The sequence below is a fragment of the Vanellus vanellus genome, assembly GCF_965231255.1.
Source record: "Vanellus vanellus genome assembly, chromosome: 4".
Classification (NCBI taxonomy): Eukaryota; Metazoa; Chordata; class Aves; order Charadriiformes; family Charadriidae; genus Vanellus; species Vanellus vanellus.
In genome coordinates, this window is record NC_138909.1 from 29608537 (window position 1) to 29634627 (window position 26091).

General features: G+C 42.7%; 1 protein-coding gene across 1 annotated transcript in view; it reads left to right on the forward strand.

The window, feature by feature from the left end:
- Positions 1–3853: 3853 nt before the first annotated feature.
- The window catches only part of PPP3CA (protein phosphatase 3 catalytic subunit alpha), a 202528-nt gene continuing 180290 nt past the window's right edge, over positions 3854–26091 (forward strand). Inside the window, exon 1 of the mRNA XM_082482149.1 lies at positions 3854–4430. Coding sequence (XP_082338275.1) covers positions 4373–4430 — 58 coding nt within the window. The 5' untranslated portion in view covers positions 3854–4372. The remainder of the gene's footprint in view (positions 4431–26091) is intronic.

A 26091-nucleotide genomic window follows, 5' to 3' on the forward strand; every position in this document is an offset into this window, starting at 1 on the left:
ATGTAGTTCTTTTGGAAGTTTTAGGTGCTTGTAGTTGTAGGTGCTGTGAGCGTGGGCTGTAACAGAACATTGATTCCACTATGGAGCATTTCCCGAAGATGCACTGTCACCATAGACTAGTACATAGTGCTTTTAATGTTGTAGACAACTATATTATAGAGATTATGGCCTAGGCAGTGGATTTAGATACACAGATGTTAAGAATCCCCATTAATTTTTTTTATTGAAGAGAAGTACACTGAAACAATTACAAATCACTCTTAAAAGAAAAACCAGGAAAATAATCAGTTAAGGCAGCACCAATATCCAGAAAAGCCTCGTTGCACATATTTTCCATGCAGCCATCGTAATACTCAAGAGCACTCTCTAACTCTCCTTTACTTCCAAGATACTGTCAAACTTACATTTATTACATGTGAAGCCAGAACTTCCAGGGGCTACAAGCTAACGTGTGAAGGACAGACTCCCTGTAGTTAGAACAGTTTTTCCTCTAATAATAATGATTAAAATTTTAAATGCTATCTCTTACAATCAATACTTTAAAACAGTATCTTAATTGGTTGAGTCAGTGTGCAAACATATGGTCACATTTCTAGAAGATAATCTTCATCTTGCTGCTGAAATAAAATCCAGCCAACTCGATTGCTAATTTTTCATGGGACCTACGACAAAGTTTGGAATCCATTAGTCTGTACATCTTTATGAAACGCTGGCTTAAAATTATGGCCTTCTCATTGTATGGGCATTTATTCCTCCTTCCACTTCAGCTGGGTGCTGCTACTTTCTGGAGCTACTGTCTGCTTAAAAGAATTGTCATGTCTCAGCTAAAATGAAAAAGAATCGCTCTTTGGAGGCAAAGAGGTGGGGACTGACTTATTTCAGACTTGAAAAAATTCTCTCTCCCCCAGATCTCACAGACCTTGTCTCCAAAATCTGTGATCAGAAGTGACTGCTCTTCAGAAGATCAGAGCTTCCAAGGTATCATGCTGGGCTTCTATTCTACGAGGGAATGCAATGACTAATGATGCTACTAGGGATTGGTGATGCAAGAGGTCAAGTGTGTTAGAATTTTCCCAGAATCCACAGACTGTGTTCTTTCCATTCAAAGATGTGATCTTCATGTTCTCCTCCTGCTGTTAAGTGAGTAGAAGGAATCTAATAGGACTCAGATCCCATGAAAAAGTAATCCCTCTATGGTAAAGGAGGTCTTTGCGAGAAAAAGCTGAAGGACCACCTGTGTAGATGGGGGAAGAGGACTGATTTAAGTAATTAGGTACAGTTATACAAACTTTACTACTAACATAGGTGTGAAATACAGAATGGAATACAGAATACAGTCTGTTACCATTAAGAGAGAACAAAGAAGGTGTTCAGTGATTTCTCTCTCTTCCTTTCCCTCCCTCACAGCAAGGATAAGGATTTCGCAAATGCTCCTGAAGCAAGTCATGGGGTTAAGATTGCACCACACCATGACAGAGTAGTCATGAGGTCTTATACCTGTGATCTGAATCTTGGCTGCATCATACCTTGCAGGAGTGGCATGATATGTGGTATTTGGCAGTGGTATTCACCTTTATCTTATGAAAGCTTATCTGAAAACTCCAAAAGAAGAAATTACCTGAAATGAGAGTTCTACCTTGGAAAGGAAGACTAAAAGCATTCAACAGATGCATAACCAAGACCCTCCAGAAGATAAAGAACTTTACCTAGCCTGGATGGCATATAATTGAAAACTTAGAAGCAAAGGAAAACTGTTAAAAAAGGTCTAGATAGCTTTCAGAATTAATACAAGCATGCTGGAGTTGTGACACTGAGTGTCCTTATATAGCAGCAACAATAATCATACTTTCTTGTTGAAAACTCAGAGCTGAAGTCTTGTCCTGTGACTAATGGAGGGGCAAGCGTAAGCTGGAGAGACCCAGAGTCTCTTTTACTGCAGCCTATCAAGAAGAATCCAGATGACTCATGCAAACAGCCCGCAGTCACAGAAGAACGGATCCGAACTGGTCCTCTGCGTCTCCTGAAGTTGTGGCCCACAAGGTGTAGGCAATACCTGAATTTACTGGCCAGGCTGCATTCCTAACATGCTACTTCTCCTTCTGTGTCCGAGCAGCCAGTGCCGCTAAGCAGTGCTTCCCGGCAGTGGGGATGAAGATGTAGGTTTTTTTTCTGTCCAGATTCTTCTGTGCACTTGGTGCTTTGTGAAGTTTGCCTAACACATGGGGAGCCTTCTGTGGACTTGCCGTGGGCTTCAGGATTTGGTTGGGCGTACATAAAATACCCTTGCGTGAGCACTAGCTCTGTTTCATATTCTTGTGTTGCCATCGCAATAGGAGCCTCAGATGGGAACTTTTTTACCCAGCTAGTTTGTGCTGGTGGGACACAGGGATGGTCACACCACATGGAGCTCGCCACGGTTGGCGGAACAAGCTGAGAACTCATGCTGTTGTACTGAATGTCAGTCGCATACAATGTCTTCCCATGTTCAGTGAAAATACCACAAGGACAGCCAACAAAATGTCCCCTAAAAATGTCAGGCAAATCAAAGCAGAGAATATGTGTCATAACTGCCGTCTTATTTTCTTTGTGGCTTTCTAAAGCAATAGGATCTGCTAAGCAAGCAACTTGTACATCACCCTGGAGGGAAATGGGAAGCCGTGCTAGGTGTCTGTTGGTTCTTGGCTCATCTACACACAAGTTACTCAACAACAACTCTGTAAATTTCCCTCTTCCAGAATAGGTGTGCCCTATTTTCCTCTTTAATTAAGACTCACAGTGTTAAACTAAACCGGAACAGCTCAGCCTTATTCTGGAAATTAGTCATGAAATTAGTCAGGAATAGCTCCTCCTGAACAACTACATGTATAAACAAGTCCTAAACAATATTTATGTTGTCTGGAACGATGGGGGACACCGTCACAGATGTAAATTACATTCCAGTCTCCAGAGAAACATGAAGTAAGAGTTATCGTCTTCCAACCGGGGACAACGAACGCTTCACCCCCCCACGGCTGACCACTGCTGGACGGTTTGAGGAGCCGGTGGGGCTGGACGGGCCCCAGCAGCAAAGCCGAGCGCTGACACCCACGCCAGCCCTTTCTGCAAGTTGTCCTGCGCCAGGTGCGCCGGGCAAGGTACGCACTGAGGGGAGATGGATGTATTTTTTCTTCTATCCATAACGGAGAGTGTCTTACCGGAGGGTGTACCAGCAAACCCCCACACTGCAGGACAGTATTTCGGCAGTTTCCCTTTGGCGCAGGCCAGCCCCGGCTGTGCCTGCGTGTGACAGCGCCGGGGACACCCCCCCTCGGAGCAGGGGGCTGAAGCCACCGGGCCCCGGCCGCTGCCCGTGCCCGCACCCCCGCGGGGCGGCCCGACACGCAGGCGCGGCCACCGGGCGCGGTTCCCCGGCGTGCGGCCGCCGCAACCACCCTGAGTGACAAGTGGCACCCCTCTCCCTCCCGCGGCCACAGCGGGCTCCACCCCCTCCGCCCACGGCCCCGCGGTAAACTCCGCGGCCCCGCGGGGAACCGTGGCGGAGCGCTGCGCCGTGCGGTGCGGCCCCGCCGGTCCCCACGGCGCGGGTGGGCGCAGGCGGTGCACCTGGGCGGTACGGCGGCGCGGGGCGGGGCGGGGCTACCTGACAGTGATTGGCAGCTCGGCGGCAGCCAATGGCGGCGCAAGGGGGGGGCAAGAGCCGGGAGGGCGGGGCCGTGCGGCTCTGGCCGCGCGCGGGGGGGGCGGGCTGGGCTGCGCGACGGAGCGTGTGCAGCGCCGCGGGGCCGCGGCCGGTGTCGGTGCGAGTGAGGGGAGAGACCCGGCGGGGCGGGGGGGGGGGGGGGTTGGGAAAGAGACGGATCCGGATCCACATCCAGTGCGGCGGCGGCGGTGGTGACCGGCGGCGGGAGGAGCCGGAGCAGCCGGCAGTGCGCCGCGGAGGAAGGAAGCGCAGGGCTGGCCGCTGCGTGTGCAACCTGGCTGTTCTTGCCGCCCGCGTCCACTCGCGGCTTTTCCTGCCGGCGCTGCCTGACAGCCGCCCGCCGCGGGTGCCGTCGCCGGGGTCTTTGACCGGGGGGGGGGGGGGGAGAGAGCGAGCCCGTCCTGAGCAACCCGGAGGCGTGATTGAAAGCGAGCAATAATTAACTGGAGGAGGAAGAGGAGGAGGAGGAGGACGGGGGTGGAGGAAGACGAAGGAGGAAGGCACCGCGCGGCAGAGCCCAGCCGAGCCAGCGAGCAGCGGCGGTGGCGGGACGCGGCAACTTCGGCCGCCGCGGAGCAGCCGGAGCCCTGACCGCAGCGGCGGCCGCCGCCTCAGCCCGCGCCTGCCCTGCCCGAGGAGGGGAGAGCCCCGCCGCCTCCCCGGCCGCCGGACATGTCGGAGCATAAGGCCGTTGATCCCAAGTTATCGACGACGGACAGGGTGGTGAAAGGTGGGTGCTGCGCCTTCCCCCCTCCCCCCTCAGCGACCCTTTCGGACGGGTCGTCCCGCCCTGCCCCCGGCTGGGGTCGTGTACGTCCCCACCTTCCCCGCCCCGGGCAGGTACCGCCGGCAGCGGTGGGCTGGGCCCGCGGGCTTGCGCCGGGGCCCCGGTGGAGGGTTTGCGGCTTCCCTTCGCCTGCCCGCCCGGCGCTACATTGCAGCATTTCTCCCCCCCACCCCCCCCCCTTCCCCCTGCCGCCTCCCCCTCTCCGCCTTGAAGGCGCTGCACAGGGCTGGCGTGAGAGAGAGGGGGAGCCCCAGCTTCCTCACCCGCCCCGGTGCCTGGGGGGAGAGGGGGGCAGGGCTCGGCCCCCTCCCCCAGCCTGCCTGCTCCTTTGGGCATCCCCCCTCCTCCTCCTCCTCCTCCTCCTCCTCCTCCTCTGGACTGCGTTCCCCGGAGCCGCCCCCCCTTTCCCGCAGGCTGCGCCGCCGCTTGTCAGTGCCGCTGGGCTCCCCGCATGCAGCAGGATGCGTGGAAACCTCCCCGCGCCGACAGCCGGGGCTCCGCTTCCTTCCCTCCCCCCCACCCCAAACCCCGCTGCGGGAGGAACCGGCTGCGCTGCCTGGCTACCCACCTCGCCCCCCCCATCCTTCCTAGCTCCCTGCAGGGCCGCCCCCGCGACACCCGCGGCGGGGATGCCGGGTGGGGAAGGGGGTGGGGTGGGGGGGGGAGCCGTGGCCGTGGGCACTGTGGGAGGTGGCGAAGGCGGCTGCTGCTTCCTCCTCCTCCTCCTCCATCGCCGTCTCTTGCTGACGGCCCGGCCTGCGTGGATGTGAAGTTATCCAGCAGGCGCGGCGTGGCCGTGCGCTCGCGTGTGCGTGAGGTGGGGGTGCTCGGCACAAACACGTATCGGCTCCATGATTTTTTTTTTTTTTTTTTTTTTTTTTTTTTTGCTCGGTTCCGAAGGTTTGCGCGTGCCGCGAGCCTTGGCCGTGGAAACAAAACCAAGAGTTTGGGTTAAGACCCCGTTGTGCCCTGCGGTGCAGACCCCGCTCTCGTGTCCTGGGGTCGTGCCTGATGTAAATTGCACAGGGACATTTCTCGGTACGTGGGAAGTGCGTGTCTATTTAGCGGTTGTTTTTTTTTTTTTTTTTTTTTAATTTTTTCCTTCTACCCCTTCCTTCTACACTGGCCACATAGTTGGATACACTTGGATACAGTATATTTCATCCGGTTAGGTTATAACCCCGCTACCAATAGAGAGTGTTATGGTGGAAAGCACAAATCCTAGATGTGGTGTGCATCCTTCCAGAAGCCAGGAGGCTGGAAATTGAAATGGCCTTGGAATAGATACACTTCTGTATTTACGTGACTGTACACCGAAACTAAACACTCAATGTAAATATTATTTGGAAAGGCATATTGTTTATATTTTTGTATTTATGTTTACACCTACCTTCTTATGCCTTTTCCTCTCTAATTCCCCCTGCCTCCCCCAAATGAAATTGTAGATCTTCAGATATTTTAAGATGTGTAATTTCAAGCATGATAAGAATTTTTTAAAAATTACTTGGGAATTCACCTTTGCCTTCTAATATCTGGAATATTTACTGCTTATTTAAGTAGTCAGTCTGTTATATCACACTAAGAGTAGTATTTAGAAGCCTGAAACAGCTATGTTTATCTGATGCTTATCTTCTGTAGAAAGATAACAAATGACCATCCTATTAGGGAGACTTCTTCATGATTATGGGATGCCTAACTTTTTCTTTTTTTTTTTTTTTTTTTAACACATGACTGAATGACCTGATCTTTGCTGTCAGAACTTCCTTTGGCTTAAGTCCATGTTCATCATTAATAGGAATTATCTCTATATTTACAAAATCCTCAATGGTTTCAGCATATTTTAATGTGGTTTGTCAGCAATTGCTCTTTGCATCTTTCACACATGTAAATGTTTAAAACATCTGAAAGCATAAGAAAGAAAACTTAGCAGTATGTGTAGTTAGATATTTTTATAATGCAACTAAATCAGAAATCAATTTTGTTAAGCTGAGTTAAAGTATTGAACAAAAAGAACAAAACATACATGCTGCTTAGGTGTCCGTCTCACCTGGTAACTGTTGTCTCCATAATGTCAGTGTTTCACTGGAGACATGAAGATTTGTTTAACTGGTTCAATCCTTTAATAAATATTGAAATCCTTTTAAGCTTTTAAGAGTATGTGTATGAAGAGGGTAGTACACAGTAAACTGATTCTTAATAGGATTATTCTTTGCTCTATCTCAGGCACTTCACACTGCCTTCGTATAGACTGTAAGGAAGTCGAGTAAGAAAACAATTGGTGGTAATAATAATAGAGATAGGAAAAGATTACTTTGTTGCTTCTTTCCTATAGGACATGATTTGTACCTTTTTGAGATGAGCAACTGAAATAGGCTTGCAATGTTAAATGAATAAGAAATAATAATTAAAAGGGACCTTGTAAGCACCTATGCAAGTAGTTGGAGAGCCTTGGTATTTTAAGAGGAAAACCAGATATTCTGATGTTGGTGAGATATAACTTATGGAAACAACTTTTTTGGTTTTGAAGTTAGAATATCATATAAAACATTAACTTGGAAAGGAAATGTTTTTAGCATATGTATGCAGGTTCTGGATTAAACTTTCTCTTTGGTTTGCATGTGTGGGGGTTTGTCTTTGCTTGTTTTTATTGTGTTTGGTTGGTGTTGTGGTGTGTGTGTGTGTTTTTTTTTTTTCTTTTTAAACCCTTTCGATTTGCTGGTGCATGACAGGAGATGTCTCCTAACAACAATTCTGGGCTGGCTGGTGAAAATCCTGGCTCGGCACTGTTGCGTAACAGCGGGGTGGGTTTGGGGAGGTTACAGTTCCAGCAGCTTTGTGCAGATCGCTTGTGGCTGAGAGCTGCCTCTTCCGGGGGGTTGCTGTGGGCTTTTCTTTTTGTCTTCTGGTGCTTCAAAAACTCAAACATACCAAGAAATGGGGGTATATTCATAGGTGAGGACTTCTCACTCATTTTGCTTTGCTTATGGATTGTCTGAACTGTGCTCCTTTTAGGAGAAGGGGGGAAAAGGCCCAGGAGCCCCTAATGTTTATAAGGTCCTCGTCTTCTCCCACCTCTGTTATGCAGTTTGGGCACTATTACATGTGATGGTTGGAGTGAAATTTTTTGGATATGATGCTGTCATGCAATGAGCAGTGTGAAGAAGAAATTCAAGTCTGTGTGTAATGTGAAGTTTTTGGAAGCAAATTAACTCCTGGTAAAGTTGACAAAATTGTGTTCTGTTGAGTTAAAGGGAAAGAAGATACTGTGTGTGAATCCAGAGGATGCAGTTACAGTTTGAGAAGTACTTTTTTGATTTACTCTTGTGGTCTCCTTAATATGGTCTGTATGTTATGATGCAAATTAGACAAGTCACCTTTACTCTGGATTTTGTGATCCTGGAGGGGTCTTACTTACCATCTTGAATGGTCTGTTGACTGCAAATGAAGGAACCTGCATGTTTGCAGGTTTGCGGGATCAAGGCTCAGGACAACATACAGTTGCAGTGAATCCTGATTTGATGTGTTTACGAATTGAAATTCCTTGATTTTTTTTGTTAGAGGTATGAGGCAGCCTTCACCTGGATAGAACTGTCTCTAAGTTCTTGTTCTCCTTCAGGACTGAGAAAGCTATTCCTTATCTACACTGTTTTTAACTCCTGAGACTTTCCAGCCAGAGCGTGGGCTTGGTTGTACTTGTGAAGGTAGGGATACCTGTCCAGGAAAAACTGGACTGAGGATAGTAGCTCATTCTTCACAGGTCACATAACAGCTGCCTGATGTCAACAGCTTTTGGGCACTACTGACATTAGCAAGATTTGAACCCCACTGACCTGGAGGGAAAAGCTGTGTATCATGTTACTTGACCTCCTCAAAATATTCAGTGTTGCATTACTGCCTTCTAGAAATACTGCTCTAAAGCAGAGTAATCCTAAATAAAAACTTCGAAAGTGAACTGGAGTAGTCATACAAAGAAGTAAAGGCAGTATTTCTTGGAAATCTTGCTGTTAGCTAGGTACAATGATTGTTTTGATTCTTCAGGGCAGGTCAGATGGTTATGTGCTTTTGAGTGGTTTGTTTGTGGGTTTTTTTTTGTGATTTATTCCCCCCCCCCCTTTTTTTTTTTTTATGCTGTAAAGGAAAGTGGAGTTTTAATGAAATCCTTCCATCTCAGCTGTTTAGAGGGGTTGCTGCCAGGGCTTATGAAGCTTGATGTTAGCAGTCCTGTTTCCTCTTGTGCGTTACATTATGTCAACAATTGATGACACCCGAAAAATTAGACACTGGTCTCTGCTGTCCCTGAATTTCAAACCACGTCACTGTTAACAGTCTTCTAATGTTCCAGCCGGCGCTTGTTTGTAATATATGATGAATGCCAGCTCATGATCAATACGTTAGCCATCAGTGTTAATTTCAGATTCGTGAAAGGTAAAATTGCTGTCAATAATGGGAATTACCAATTAAGTTTAGAGTTTCCATTAGTCCAGGGAGACTTGTGTGTACTCGCCAAAGGCTCGTGCTCCAGGCTGGAATGCAGCACTGGTGTGTTGCAAAAGCCTGCCTCTGTCTCTCTGTGAATCAAATGCAGTTTTTCCGGCATAGATGTATCCTGTGAATGCTGGGCTGCCCTTTTGGGGTCATCTCACAATTACTCAAAAACCACAGATGTTGGTAGCGTTGCTGAATTTGGTATATATTTTGGTGTAAGTTTGAGTGTTAGTAAATGTATGACAAGGACCAGTGTTACTTGGATAGTTATAGCTGTCTAAAGACAGTAGATTAAATGGTTATGTGCCCCTTCTCTGAGGGTGCTGGAGATTCAGTATCTGCCTCATCCTCATGGAGGAAAGGAAGGAGGTGCTTTGTAGCTGTTCCTATTGGCATAGGAAAGCTGACTCTATTTTTCTTTTAATTAATTTACCCTCATACTACTTAGGAATGTACTTGCTTGCTCTGGGGAAGCTTGTGTCTGGGTTTAAGGAGTGTTATTAACTAGAGAATCCACCTTCAGCTGTGTCAGAAAGGTGGCACTGGTACAGCTGGGGATTATCGTCTCTCCTCCACACGCTTTCACCTTCATTTGAAGGGATGGGTGTTCCTCCACCGCAGCTTTGGTAACTCTGTAATCACAGATTCCCTGGTACCTTCATGAAGCAAGCCATATGAGATGCAGCTGAGAGCAGAAAAACAACTGACTATGCTTGCACAGGCTTTATGGTTGCTTAGGAAAGAAAATGAGGTTGGATTGTTGTTTTCTTATATATAACCACTCTGTTCTTATCTGATGGTCAAAACTAAGTTAATACTTGTAAGACCAGTGGATTATGTCAGCTGGATGCTGCTTGGGTATTGCGGTCTTTACGTGTTTTACACTGCGTAAACCTGTATATATGTGTGATGGGTATATAACCCTTGTAAAGGATTGTGACTGTAGTAATGAGAAACTGAAACAAAACGCAAATACAGTGCTTGACAGTTATGCTTGTGTAATAAAGCTGGTGATTTATTTTGATTTGTGAACTCACCGAGCCTCTTAGTCATTATGATCATTTTGTAAATAAGCCCTTTAGCAAAGCAAGGCCTTTGCTGTGTAGGCATAGGGGAAAAATTGTGCTCCCGCTGAAGGGTGCCTTTCTTATGTAGTTATTGCTGTGCTGCATGGGTGGGAGGCTTTTCTCAGGCTCTGTGTTTTGAAAGTGGCTTGCTGAGTGTGCTGAGTCTAGGTGAGGGACAAACTTACCTTGTTTGTGTGTTAAAAGCCTTTAGTGTACTTTGGAATTCACATTGGCTAAAGTTGTCTTCTGTTACCCACTCTTTTTGGTGGTGCCTAGCAAGAGAGCTGGTGCTTTTGATAGCGTTGTTGGTGGCGAGAGACTCGAAAGAGGAGTTCATGCTGGATGTTATCAGCATTTAACTTAATTGGAAAATATGAGCCAGTTGAGGTCATTTTCCATAGGGGGATGTTGTAGAGAACAGTTGTTTCCTCTCTGCTATCCATTCCCAAATTGAATGGTATTTTCTTCCATCGCATGTGTGCCACTTAGAGATGATAGATGTTGCATGGTTATGCTTGCTTTTCTGTGCAGGTTGTGGCAGGAAGATCAAATGCAAAATATATTTACCTTTGATTACATAACTTGATATTTTAGATTATTTTTTTCTAGTTCCATGACTTCCAGAACTTGTAACATTCCTGCCTCTCTGGTATTTCTAAAGGGATTTTCTGTCTGAAGTCATTTTGGGTAATGTCAATAAATAAGTACCTGTAGCTTGGATACTCTAAACTCATCTTCCTTTTTTTTTTTTTTTTTAAGTTTTTTTCTATTTTGCTAAGTGGCTCCTACTTAAAGTACAAAAGCAGGACTATAATTCAAATTTGGTACTCCATTTAAATATGAATATTAATTAATCCAAGGCTTCCCAGTAATGCTGAAACAGCATGTGGTGGGGGAGAGTTCCCTCTTTATAGCTTTAAAGAATGTGGAGAAAAGTACTTCCATAAGAGTATTTTAAGATACAAAGTTAAGCAAACACTTTTCTCAAGCGTGCCATGAAAGAAGCCACAAGTTTCTGAAGTAAAAGCCACTTCAAATCGTATTCATGAAAAGGTGCCTTCTTATATTCTTTTGTATGTGGTTTCACGAGTCAAATGCAAGTTACAATTGCATAATGGTTCTTCAGCTGAACACTTAAATCATTTCCTGTTCTGATAATCAGTCATTTACCTTGACTTTCCCCCATAAAAGATAATTTTATGGCTACTCAATCGATAATGGTGGAAAGTATCATCACAGCTCTAAAAAATATTATAGAGTATGTGCAGCCTAGTTCACATAAGCGCAGGGCTCACTGGGTGATCGGCCACTGTAGATTCAGATGTGTTATTGCTGGAGGTTGTACCCCAGGTAAATTCTTGTTTTCCTTTAATTATTGAATGAAGGAAGAGATAGAAGATCATATGTGGAGAAACAGGGAGACAATAAGTGCTATGATGGTAAATTTTTCTTTTAAAGATAAAAATCTGAACTAGTTATTCCTACCCTACTTACTCCTCCACTAGATAGCTGCTACTGTTGAAATAACACCTACGGAGTAGTACCTCCTTGACAGTCATTTACGTGCGTTTTCAACTGACTATGGTATCTATTTTTATAAGCAAGGTTAGGCATGTTAACGTTGATATGGCAACACTGCTGTATGAGAAGAACATGACTCTTATTTAAGGTTGAATTATGATGCCAACACAATCTCCAACTAATTTCCAACTAATACCATTTATGTTTGGAGCTGGAGAGGGGAAGGAGCAGAGTGGGAAGGCACCAGAGGTCAAAATTAGTGGTTTTAGTTAGAAGTCAACTCCTGGGTGTCTGGGGGTTGCACGTGCTGAAGGCACAGATGGTATTCTTTCCTTTTTGGGTGTATTTTGTGAAATTTTTGGAAACGTTTAACTTGAGGGTTGTCTACCACTTAAACCTCTTTCTACGTAGAAATAAAGCGGTGCTGGACTGAACTTCTGTTGCAGTTTCCTTTTGTTTTCAGTGAGTTTTTTTTTTTTTAATAGTTTCTCCTTGTGTTTCAATATACCCTTTCTTTTCCAGTGTATTCCTTTCCTACCTTTCTGCAAGCTTTTCTCTGCTTATTGCTCTCATACTCATTGCTAACTATGTCGAGCAGCCTAAGTGCTGCCTGGTAGCTGTGATTTGGGTGCATTTACCTAACACAAGAGGTTCACTGAACACGGCGTCTTGCCTTTGGTGCGTCTGTAGGTGCCTGGGGAAGCACGTGAAGAATAGAGGAAGTATGTTCTGCCTCTTCCTCAGACTTCCGCAGTAATTCTGCAGCCAGCTGCTGACACTGTAGCTTTCTTTTCAGTGAATAGCTTCACTCTCAGTGCGCTTGCTCAAGCTCTCCCCAACTTGTCACAGAAGGATGTCTCTGTTTTGCAGTTCAGCTGCTGTTTGCAGGTTGCTTAGCAGTGATGTTGAAAACTCACAGCCTGACTGTTAGTTTGAACTCGTGTAGTTTGCAAAAAGCTCAGGGGGCTAGTGTGGAGGGTGGTGTGTCTTGAGTGCCTGTACCACCTCTCTTCTCATGCTGTGGTGTCTTTGCAACCAGACACAGAAGTTAAATAGCAAGGGAAGGGAAGATTTGGTGAAACTGGTAATATTTGCTTGAAAAAAACCTCCTCAAGTTCATCACAGATGATTGCACTTTAAAACCCCTGCCTTAAACTCTAAACATAAAGGGTGCAGAACCTTGTCTGCATAGAGATTATACAAAATCTTTGTGGTAAAGAAGGAAAAACTATGCTAAAATATGGTTGCATTATCTCTTAGAAATAGGAATGGCTATTTTTCCATCTTTCAGATAGACGTATATGGCTTAATAAACTAACTGAAGTCTGATGCATTACAAGGCTTTCATAACTGAGAAATGCTGTAATGGGATTAAACATGTACTGATGGAGACAGGTATTGATATAACAGTGCCGGTATTCTACATCATATTCTTTTTCTCTATCCCATCTTTTGGAGGCGTGCATTTTAGACATTTTATTGCATCAGATTTGTGTTAGCCAAAATGCTTTCCTTGAGTCATCCTGACAGTTGCATAATGTAGAACTGGTGGAGTAGAGCAAAAAAGTATAACTAACTTGCTGTGGAGCAAATTCTGTTATAATGTTGGCTCTGATACTTGCTAATTATACAAAAATATCAAGCCTGCACAGTGTTGCCACAAGAAAGGAAGTGTGCTTTGAACTTCTGATTGAAATGGTGAAAATAACATGTGTTAGTAATGGGTTACACAGATGTGATGATGCAGACAGTCTAACACTTACTCTGGGTATTGTTCAATAGGCTTAATTAATAGAATTCAAACTACAGGTTTTTGACCTAATTTAGTGTGTGATTAGATTTTGTTTTTTAATTTAAGCTTTTGTAAGTGTCTTTGAAGTAAGTTGTACAATTTTTTAATATTTTTTTTTCACTTGCTGATGGTGACAGCTTGGTAATTGTGTGGCCGGATAAAGCAAAGTTCCTGAGTTATTCATGTTTTGAAGTAACCATCATTTGGAAAGAAATCCTTCGTGGTCTAGATAAATGGTGCAAAGTGAGAAAAAGAGGCTCAGCTTCTAACGTGTTTTCCATTGCTGTATTTGGTTATAAGTAAGTCTTTAACAATTATTTCTATCTTTCTTTGGATAGGGATGCTGTGTTGTCATTCTTTTGCTGTGGCTGTGTTACTTGTTACCAAGTCCCAGATTGGGTCATGTGAAGACGGGTGTATGCTGTATGTGATTAGGTGGTAGTCTTTCTGAAGTGTTTGGAATTCCCCTGGAAGTGTTTTCCTGTTCTGAAGTGGAGAAACTGGTAAAATAAACAGTAGTTTTCTTGATAAATTAGTGATTTCTTTGGTTACTGGGTGGGGGGGAAGCAGTGCAGTAGCTTGTGACTTCTTTCTGGTCTTTTAGTTCTATATGGGTGATTTTGGAGGGGAAGGCACATGGCTAGAGAGGAACATATACTATTTCAAGTCATTTCATGTCATTTCTAGTGAAAATACAAGAGTATGTTCCAGGTTCTGTGGAGATTTTCGATGGGAATACACGCTAGCTTTTTCTCCATCTGTCGAGGAGTGATGCTCCAATAGAGTTGTATCTGAAAATTCTTTCTGCATCTATGTGGGCTGTTTTTCTGCTTTAGCCTTTTCTTTGTATTTGTGTATTTGAATCCTTACGAAAAATCAGTTTTGGTTCACATATAGTGCAGTTAACAAAACAATTAAAAGCTTCTAGATGGGGAAGCCCACCCTGTTGTTAGCTCCAGAGGAAAGATGTTTCATCATCCACTTTGGACTTGAGATAGTTTTACACAGCACACCTCTTTTCAACAACAAATTTGGTATTTCTTGGCTGAATTCTCCTTTTGTTATGGGAAAGGACAATTTTAGTAACTTAATACCTTTTACCATCATTTTTAAAGCAGTTTAATATAATTGACAATTTGAATGCATAGCCACTCATAGAAAATGCCTTCCTATCCCCCAAACACAAAAAAACAACCCATGAACAAAAAATTTAAAAAAAAAAACCAACACAACAGAATTGAAATAATTTTTTTTTAGTCTTTTTTTCATGATGCTTGCCAAGTTTCATTTTGATTTAGACTACAATGGTCATACTGTGTTACAATCTTTGAAAAAGTGCAACTGGTCATTAGCTGCAATGACATGAACAGCTGTAGTATTTTATGATAACAGCTGGGAACAATCTAGTTCTCTTCAATAACTTTCTTTTATTGTTCCTTTCATGCCATTTTTAAAATGAGAAAGCAAGATTATTGTATCTGTTCTCTATTTTACACCAGGGATTTCTTCATAGGCAGTGGTGGCAATTAGGTATCAAAATATGGTGTTGCTGTTTGTGACTTGGAACATTTCCCTCTGCAGGACCTTTTTCATAACCCGCTGAAATCTGCGGGAGTTGGAGTCTTTTCGTTAACCTGAGTAAACTGTGAATCAAGTTGCCGTCCTAGGGCTTACAATTTTGGCCTTCCTTTTCAGTGCGTGATTTCTCTTTGCTTTGAACTGACTTGTTACATCTGACCTGAGCTTAGGGCAGGACACCATTATCTATTATTTTAATGCTGAGCAAAGTGCGCTTCTACTTTCACTTGCTAAATGAGAGCACTGCAAAAGGGACTTGTCTGTTTGTGGGGGGCTGGTTTCCCAACTGGTTTCCCGAGTAATAGTTTGCTGTTCTGTTGCTGTGTTTTCAGAAGTGTAACCTAAAATGTTTTCCATGTCTCTCTGTATGGTTGTTTTTTATTATTGGAAAACCAAGTAGGAGCCTTTCTCATGTATATTTTTTTTTTTCCTGTGTTCCCTTACAAATGAGTCTTCTCCAGTAATGACCACATCTAAGTTGCCTTAAATAAAATCAGTTTAACTTCTTTTTCTGGTGTAATAGAGTAAGTCTTAATGTTAAAAAACACACTGGTAGTACTAAAGGTGTACATACCAGATCTGCGTAGGAGCACTATTTTCTTCTCCGAGAGACCTGCTGTTTGGTGTCACACAAGTGATAGTGTCTGTGGTTACTAGAGGGGAGCCTGATGGCGTAGCAGGGAATATTGGGTGTACAACTGGGGAGTTTGGGAAGAAGAAAGGAAGAGCACAGCGGGCAAGGGTATGTATGTGTCTGCAGGGCAGCCAAGTGTTGCTTGGGGAATCCTATCTAGTTTAGAAATCGGAAGCAGAGAGCTGTTTTAGGAGTGCTTTGCTGAATGAGTTATATTGGCTCAGGTGAGTATCTTGGAGGTGTTTGTGCGCAGCAGGGTGGGAAGCTGTGTGGCAGCTACAAGGGAGCTTGACTCTTATCAACAAGCAGAGAACTGGTAAAGGCAGTTGGTGAAATTGTTGGTTACTCATATACTCTGTGTGTACAACCCGAAGTTTGGTTTACATTATCAGTGTATCATCTTTCTGCATCTTTTTTAAGAAAAGCTTCCTGTGATGAAGTGCTTATAGTGTCTGTTAACTGTAACAACTTTTAAGCTGTTTGTCCTTACATTGTCAGTAATGAGGAAGGGAAAATGACTTTAAGATGCTCCCTTTTGAGCATATTGAGGTGAGGCTACTTTTGGTAAAGTGAGGAAAGGAAGAGTGAACTCAAAACCCCCACCATATTTGTACTACAAAAGGGGATGTACCTGTATTCATTTCAGTTGAGAGATTAGTTTTAGCTTCTGGGCTGTCGGCTACTTTTTTTCTTTGTCATTTAATCTTCTGTTCGCCACCTCACTGGAGGAATAAAGTATCCTTAATTTTTATGAACTATGTGTCAAAGTCCCTTTCTCAATCACTCACAACTGAAAAATACGAGCTCTGACAACTTCACAGAAGCACAGAACGGTTGAGGCTGGAAGGGACCTCTGGAGGCCATCTAGAAGTGCCTCAGTCCCTTAATTAGCTTAGCAGCCCTTTGCTGGACTCTCTGCAGTTGCTCCATATCTCACAGTTTCTGTGTGAAATCTAAATGTAAATGAAAGTTAATTTATACATATAAAGAACTTGCACCTTGGGGAATAGCACACTTACCCTTTTTAATGAGGTACTGCTGCTTCCCTGGAGCTCTGAATCTCCGGTGACACCTACCTCACATGTAAATATTGCCTGTTTACTACATAGAAGATGAGGGATATCACTGTCATTAACAAAAGTTTTAAATGCATGTGAATTTTTGTACAGTATTAACCTCACATCTTGTATCCTATTGACAGAGACAATACTTCACTGTAGGGTATTGTTTGTATAACCTAGGCTAATAGTAGAAGTACTGCTGGTCAGAGAGTTACTCTGCAGATATCTTTTTGGTTATAATCCAGTTGCTCTGGCTTCTGAATGTGTATTAGACTTCCCCTACCCGCCCAGATTTATGGGCGTTGAAGGAGACAGTTTTTGTAGGTCACTTTAGGGAATTTGCCAAGAGCTTCCTAGGCTGTGTTAGGAGGAGTGCTGCCAGCAGGTCGAGGGAGGCGATCCTTCCCCTCTCCTCAGCACTGGTGAGGCCACACCTGGAATGCTGGGTCCAGTTCTGGGTTCCCCAGTATGAGAAAGACATGGACATACTGGAACGAGTCCAGTACAGGGCCACGAAGGTGGCTATGGGACTGGAGCATTTTTTGTATGAGGGGAGGCTGAGAGAGCTGGGGCTGTTCAGCCTGGAGAAGACAAGTCTCAGGGGGATCTCATCTGTGTGTGTAAATACCTGGTGGGGGACCTTCTTGGTAATGCCCAGTGACAGGACAAAAGGTAATGGGCACAAATTGACAACTCTATCAGTCAGTTAATTTTCTGTTTTTCAAGCACTGGCTCAGGTTGCCCAGGGAGGTTGTAGAGTCTCTCTCCTTGGAGACATTCAAAAGCTGTCTGGACGTGGTGCTGGGAAGCTGACTCTGGGTGGACCTGCTTGAGCAGGGGTGTTGGACTAGATGACCTCCAGAGGTCCCTTCCAATCTCAACCATTTTGTGGTCATCTTACTGAACTATTTGAAATGGATAATTAAAGCACTATTTATCAATTCACAGGCCTTTTGACCAAACATGAAATACAGAAATCTCCCTTTAAAAATGGAAGATTGTGTTTGTTAGTGAGGTGTTCCACAGGAAGAATGCTTTGTGGGATTATGGGGATCCACCATAAAAATACTGACTTTGAAATAGCAGCAAGATATGTTGCATTGGGAAATTATATATATATATATTTTAATTGATGTATCCATGTGTAGATGGAAGTTTTGCTGGCAAAACATCTTGATGAGTTTGAGAAACTCCTGAGCATGTATAGCTCTGGAGTTTGGTGTGCCTTGGAAGCAGGGACAGAAGTGTGTTCATTATACTTTGCTTTGGGGACCTGTAAGAAAAATAGAAAAAAGCTTTCATATTAATCTTTTATAATTTTTTACCACTGCTTCTAACATGACCATCAGAAAGGTTCATTTTCTAATTACTGGAAGGAAGTGTTTATCTTTACTAGTCCTTGGTTCATCTGTTTTTCCATAGTGGCACGAGAATTAAAACTGAGCGTGACGGCATTCAGTTAAAAAGCTTTGAAATTTGTAGTAATGATAAATGGCTTTGTCTTACAGCTCTAATACTCTCTGGCATATTGTTTTCTTTACTGCTTTCTCATGCTTTTTTATTTCCCTCTGAAGATGCATGTTGCCCTGTAAAGCTGGCTAGGAAACACCCAAATATTCTATGTGTAAAAGTAAAATCAAACCTGTGATAATGGAATCTCTTGACACGAGTGAGAGGGAATGAAAATAAGCTTTGGAAGAGTTTGAGTGTGACAAAAGTATACTGATTGCTTCAGAAAAGTTAGTAGCGCTACCACACCAGAAGTTTTGAGCAAGTTCTCAAGGTTGTATCACCTTCATGGTTAATTAATCTGGATAATGGAGATAATTTTTTTTTTCCTAGTCAAAATGCAGCTTCCAGTGATGCTCAGTTGACTAGATACATTTGAGAAAAATGATAGACAGATACTGTAATTTGAAGTGTGAATTGCCTTGGTGCTCACATAAATCATACCGTATAATAAAAACCTGGGGCAACACACATCCCTAGGAGAGAAGTTAAAATGCATTTAATGTCTTTGCAACATACTGAACAACAACTGGGAGAAGGACTTGCTAGTGCAGCTAATAAATCTTTGGCCTAATTATTTGTAATTAGAAAAGTGTATGTCAAAAGAGCCCTTGTTCTAGAGAACTTCTGGTTGCAGAAAGGCAAGTAGAGTGGTGAAGAGTTGCCTTAAAGATACTGTAATAAAAAAGAAAGAAAAAGACAGGTTGAATGAGGATACCATGACCTGGAAGGGTGATCCTGGCAACTAAGTACACCAAAGGAGCTGAAGAGATGTTTTGAATAGATGGAAATGAAGAGCAAATGAGAAAGCCCAACAACCTGCAGGTGCTGTTAATAGCATATGTTCACGGACCTGAAGCATGAATGGATGTTCCAGGAATATCTCCTCTAGCTGTGCTGCAGGGCCTTTCTTCCTAAGTGGCTCTGACGGTTACGCCATCATCTCCTGTTCAGGCACAGGCCATGCAAAGAGGAGGCTTTATAGCACAGTGGGCACCTACCATAGTCACAAATAAGTCACCAGAGGAAACTGTTTCAATGGATTACATTAATGAAAAACTTCTGGAGACGGACTATGGAGGAAATGTTGTCATATAGCTGTTAACATGTCTTTGAGGGAAATATGATGCTGGGATTTGTTTTTGAGAATTTACTGTATCCTGATGCTCTGATATAGTGGGCAAGATTAAAAGCTGACTTCAGTTTGTGCCATGTTTTATCTGAACCTATGATGCAAGCTGCTTCTAATAAATAACTTTATCAGAAAATATTAGCAAGTTGCCATGGTTTCGCAAGGCTTCTAAAATTTTTGCCTGAAGTCTTAATATAACAAAACTGGCAAAACTAAACCCTGTTTCTATCACGATTCCCAGAAAATAAAGGGCTGCGTGAGGTCAGCGGATTCTTCTCGTGCCTTGATGCAGGGCCAGAATTTTAACTGCTTCCCTAAAGGTTTAGTAGAAACATTTTTGGCTTCAAAAATGCAGGTTTTATCTTTGTTCAAAGACAACTGGTGGCAGTAGTAATACTTTTTTTTTTTTCTAATGTGCAGAGCAGCCGAGTGAACTTGAAGAGACAGTGAGATCAGATGGCCTGTCTAGCCGGAGTGCTACAAAATCCTTTCACAGCTGTAGTTTAACTACAGAGTGAATTACCTTTGCCTGAGTCTATATTAATCCAGTACTGTGGATTATTTTGGTGAAAACCATTCATTTCAAGGTGTTCCCCTTCCCACATGAGCATCAGTCTTTTAGAAAAGGTACCTTATTTTTAAGAAGCATAACAGTGTGTTTATAAACAGTTCTATTAATATGGGAATAATATATGGCAACCATATCATTGCTGGAGTCCTTATTGAAAGCAATATTTTTGGGGTTTTTTGGGGGTTGGGTTTTTTTTTTTTTTTTTGCACCTTCTGGACATGCAAAATTGTTGATAAGCATCTGCCAAGCTTTGTCAGATTTATCTGAAGTAAGGTGAGTCTTCTGGAAGTTTTAGTGTAGTAGGGACCTTGGGAGCAGCAGGCTGGGTTAGCTCTGAAACTGTCCATGCTGGAGAGGCTGACTTTATTATCGGTGCAGTATGTACCAGCAGTCAGAAAGGATGCTGCTTGGAGCTTGGGGAAAAACAAGTGGAGCTTGAATTGCCTTTCCTTTTCTTCATCAGCATCTGCATGAAGATTATCTGTATGCCTCCCTTCTACTTCGTGACCATACTAATAACAATGTAAATATTTTTTGCAAACCTAGGGGGCCCTACTTTTGCATTTTTCAGTTAAAAAAAGAAGTAAATGACTTTTGTACTGGCTTGCCTTGGAACACTCTGCTTGGGAATTATGCTATTTAGTGTGAACTTTACGTGCGAGTAATTCAAAGGAGAAATCTTCCCCTTTGAAGGTGCTAGCCTTCACTAGCAAAGAGTGCCGAGTATGATAAATGGACCAAAGAGGATAGTTATTCATGTTTGTTTATCTGCTGCACTGTAGAAGCCTCTGTTGAGGGGTTGGTTTGTCTTGAAAGAAACCACCAGAAGAAAAGAGGTCTATATAGGTGATGTTTGTACGTGGCAGGACTGTAATATCCTACAGACCTCGTACTGATATCGACAGGTGCTTCCAACCTCTACTTCAGAACTGGAAATAGGATGTTGGCTATTGAATGGTAACTACCGGTATATTACTAGTTTGTTTCTGATAGAACTGCATCCCCACTCTGTGTGTGTAGCCTTTTCTGGTTCACTGGTGTTGCAGCAGAAGAGGTAGTATTTGAATCAGAACCAGTGTATAAGGGAAAGGTAAGTGTTAAAAGCTGTCTACCTGAAACCCCACCAATTTCCTTTTCAGCCTTTAACTTCCCGTTTAGATGGGGAAATAACTGTGGGTAGTTGTGTGGCCAGGTAGGCCTTGCAGAGGCAATAGTGTTAATATTTTGTGCTATGTACTGGCTAGATTTTGATGGTTTAACAGACTTTTTGCCTTTTTTCACCTCAGGAAAGACTTAGGTTCCAGGATGCTAAATCTTACTGAAAACAAATGAGTTTGAGGTAACCCAAATGAGTGTCTTTCGTTCCTTTCTTTTTTTTTTTTTTTTTTCTTTTTTTTTAAAAAAAAGCCTTAGAAAAATGTTTGCATCTGTACATGACTTTTTTATTTTTTCTGTATATGCAAATTTGGACTCTTCATGCAAAAGAGGATTTTTTTCTAGCTGCTATAAAACCTGTGTTGATATGGCCTGTCTAATGTCATACCCTTCTTCTATAGCAAGAAAATTGTGATGACTGGAATGCATGTCACCAACTTCTGTAATCAGGGTACTTGAAATATTTACTGTGATTACCGTAAAACTTCTTATATACGCACACACTGTAGCTGCCTTATTTTTACCTTTCAAGTTTATGTCCTGGTTTGTGTCCTATTCTTGTTTTTTGTTTTTTAACCTAAGGTGTTTCACAAAAATGAATGAAGTGTAAACTTTATCTCCTGTCTGAGGTTTGCTGTGTTGACACTTATAGAATATCCTAGTGAAATAAGTAGGAGGAAGGAGCAATTGTGCAAAGTTTAAAGCTTTTCACAGGCCAAAATCAAACCCTCAAGCACCTACTGAAACTGCCAAATTCTGTATTGGGGGGTTGTCTGTCAAGAGACTCAAACCTTTTCATGGATCCAGTGAATGGAATTGAGCAGTAGGGGGATGAATCCTGGAAAGCCTCTGTGTTTGGAAGGCCACCTCAAATGGCCAGGACCAACCTTACAAATAACCACCCACCCGTGTTTCTTTCAGTAGGTTTGAGATGTGGAGGAGTTTCAGTATGGGACTCGGCAGTCCAATGCGTTTCTTTTCTATTGTGTGCCAGAGCTGTGAACAGTTGGTGCCATCCTTGATTGAAAAAGCCAGTGCTTTGTAGAAGCAGCTTCCTTGATAGGCAGTCCCATGGGAAATAATAAGGTAGCCCCAAACTATTACAGCTGGAATATTTCCTGCCTGATAGGAAGGGTTCATAGAAAACCTTCTAACCTCTGACTGCAGACTCGTTTAATTGAATCTCATATTTTAGACTGGGCATATCTTGGATTGAGTCCAGGGCATGAAACTGGAGAGGATTTGGTGACACTAACAGACAGTGTTCTCCTGCAACTGGATTGCCAGTTGTTGCCTGTGCAGGAGGAGGTAGCATGAAAGAACGTGTCCACCCACCGACAGGCAAAGAAACTTCCCTCTTAGATTGCTCCTTGCTGAGGATCTCGTAGAATCTTTTATACTGGAGTCTAGAGCTCCAAAATGAGGCTTTTATAAGTGGATTTGCTCCTCTGGCATGAGGGAAATACCCACAGCAAGAAGATATGGATTTTGCTTTATTGTTAGGCTGAAATTGTGGAAATTGTTTTTCCACTGGGATGAAGGGTGGTCCTAGATCTTACGGTCTGTGCAAGACATGTTTATCTTTGACCTTTCCTTTTCTCATGCAATCTATTGTCTGTTTAAAATCTGGGTGCTTTGACGTAACTCCTACCGAAGTGAAGCCCTCTTCTTGCTTGCCCTTTTCTGTGGAAAGGTAGAGACTTCAGACCTCACCTTGCACATGCTGATTGTTGTTGTTTAATTCAGCAAGAAGGAGGACATAAGAACAAGAAGTGAAAAGAAAACAAATATTGATAGAAACAAATCACGGCAGCGTATGTGGCCGTGCAGCTTTTGTCTTCCTTCAGAGCTGAGGGCTTTTCTGTCCATGCCTGGCTGACTCGCCTGGCCCGCAGTGCTGGTGCGTAATCTGTCTTCCCAAACCGGTTTTAATAGTGTTTTTTTTTTCTCTTCTGTCTGAGAATTTTCCATTTTGCAGGCTTTTTTTTTTTTTTTTTTTTTTTTTTTTTTTTTTTTAGGAGTTCAATCCCCTCCCCCAAAGGTCATCTCTTTTATGTTGATGTACATAAACTAGCTCAAGGTTTTCTTAAAGAATAGTGGAAGCAAGCCCACTAGTCCTCCCAGGAGGAAAGTGCAGTGAGGTCAGTTATATTCCTTTTGCTTCCCTTTTGGTTTTGTTTGCTCCTATGCCTTGTAAAACAACCAGGAAGATTTGTCATGAATCACTTTTAATTTCCTCTTGTGTAGAATATAATCCAATATGGACTTTTATTTTTTTTGATAAATCTACCAGAAATTGTTCGGTTTTTTTTAAAGCCTTAAAACAAAATACAAAACCAAAAAAAACCACTCCAAAAACCCACTCAGGTGTTACAAATGTATCTTGGGCATAACTTCAATCAAGCCACTTCATTATTGGTCTCTCATTTGTTTGATCATTATATAGTTAATGGTTATTGACTCATGGGATGCGTCACTAAGGTTCACCTTGCCTGCATAGCCTTTGGTTATTTTGACTTGCATTTTAAAAAAGACTATATTATAAATTTCAATGTAAAGGACTGTTATGACCATCTTTCTTCACATCTGTCTGTGGACTATTATTCAGGTTTTCAGGTGTTGGAGGTTTTTATTGAGGGGGTAATGTCATGACACTAGGGAAAGTGCTGCAGGGAGGGATAATCAGCAGAAAGGGGGAAGAGTGGAAAGTAGGGGCAATACAATATTTGGTTCTCTACCAACTTATTTCTTTTGTGATGATTTTCAATTGAGCCCAGGCCAAGAAAGGTGGTTACCATTGTGTGTTAGCATCCTCCTTCTGTTCATAATGAGAGTTAACAAAAGGAGAAATGGATCAGGTGGCCCTGGTGGGAGGCAACACGTGTGCTGAGATCCCCAGCAAATTTTCTCTCTGAAAAAGGCACTATGCATTACTGGAGTTTGTTGTGTGACATTACACACCAAATTAAATGACAATAAAAATGTTATTTCGCTGTGCTGGTACTTTTGTTAACATGCAAGCTGTGTTTTCTTTCCCTTCTTTGAGATACAGAGAAGAACTTAACTTGCCTCTCTGAGTCCACAGCTGCTCAATGACTTTCCTATGGTCTTGCAGGAAGCCAGCAGCAGAGTCAGGAATGGCATTTTAGTCTCCTGATTTACAATCCAGTGTCCCAATCTGTTATATCAATATTGCTCTCCAAATAGTGCCACCTGGTGCTACCTGTGTGATGAAAGTGTTTGGTCTGGCACCCACAGCTGCATTCTCCTTGTACCGCGTTGCCTTTTGCTTAAGTTAAAGCACATATATTCCCCTCCCCGCCCCCCAGGTACATGATCCTTCTCTCCACAACTGGGTTTCCAGAACAAAAGCAAGAATTAATCTTTAAAATTGATCTTTAAATGAGGATATGAATTGTTACTGTGATGCCTGGACTTTAAATACAGTCAGTTGTCCTTGTGTTTTCAGTAGCAAATTTCTTCTTTGTCTTCTCCAGAGTGGTCACAGCTTCTCCTTTACTTCTTATTTTCTAACAGGAATATTTGCTGCCTTTTAATAACTTTACTTGAATTGTTATGGATCGAAAGTAGTGGAGTGGCTCACAACACAATATTTAAAGTCTGTTGCTTTCACAGCACTTGTTGGTTTTCATTCTTCTCTCTGATCTAACTTCATCAAAATCCAGAGTCCCTTGGCACTGGGAAGCAAATGTGAAGGGCCCAAGTGTCTCATTTGGATGACGACTTGGGTGTGCAGTCACTTAGCTTTCTGAAGGCTTTGTTGTGTCTTAAAATAGTGTATGCATCATTCTGGTATATCCTCAGACCTTGAAGATGTTCTTGGGCACTCAGCCAAATACAGATTATCATGATCCTTGAAAACTGGTTGGATCCCAGTATAGTTTGCAGTAATTTGTTTTTATATAGCAATGACTAATTAAGACAAATACCTTCTGAAAAGCCTCTTACAATTTTAGAAAGAAAAGGTCTTATTTTCTTCAATACATACTTTCCCAAGGCAAACTGATTATTCTATAAAATCTGAATCTCCTGTAGTGATTTTTCTCCCCTAAGAAAATCTATGTGAAATTCATAGAAGAGCTGTGCATAGAGAATATATTGCTTTCACCTTTTCAGAGGGAGAAAGTGTTGTTACAAATTGAAAGCATAATAAATTTACAGCATTAGGGAGGGCAACTAAGAGATAATTTTTGATGTTTTTACCTTGAGCGGGTAGCAACAATTCAAAAGCCGGTTTTGCAATTCAAGCAAAAACTGACATTGCTAGTCATAATGGCTTGTGACTTGTGCATTTAATGAAAAGAAGGACCATGAAGATTTGTCTTGTCTGTTTTGCAGAACAGCTCATTCTGTGGGTTAGAGATTCTGGCTTGGGGTGTGTGTGTGTGTGTGGTGTCGTCTGGGGAAGAAATCCTGTCCCATTTCATCTTTTCTTTCACTTTTGTCCTTTGCCTCTTTTTCCCCAACCTCTCTTTTTTCTTTTTAACTGAATTGTGTTGATTTCTGACATGATCTGAAAGACAATGAAAACAAAGTGGGTTGACAGGTAGGCATTCTTTGAGATCTGGTGCCAGAAGGCTTTTGGAAAAATACCTAATTCTAGCACATCTAGAGAGTCAGATCAAATATTATATGGGAGACTACTTTCATTTTAGTCATTACAAAAGAGGATCAAATTATATTCTGATAACAGTGTTCAGTCTCAGGTGGGCTGTCAGGAGTACTGTTCTTCTGGGGGACTTTTGTATACAAAAGTAAAAAAGGCAGGTTGTGTAGTTCTAGGATGGGATTCCTTATATATGCATCACTTTTAAATTATGGTTATTTTTATGCATAAACTGACTTTCCATCTAAACTCACAATCAGCTGAAAGCAAGCTGAAGGAGATATTTGTCTAAATCACTCCTAGTCATACAGAAGTTTTTTGGTATTTCATACTGGAGCTGTATTCCTAAGCCATCCATGTACTGGACTGGCCACGGGTGGGCCACTCTCTTCAGTCTTGTCTAATAAAGTATTTGCTTTAGCTGTGTGGAGACCATGTTTTGCCTGTAATTCAACTAATGTAATAGCCAATG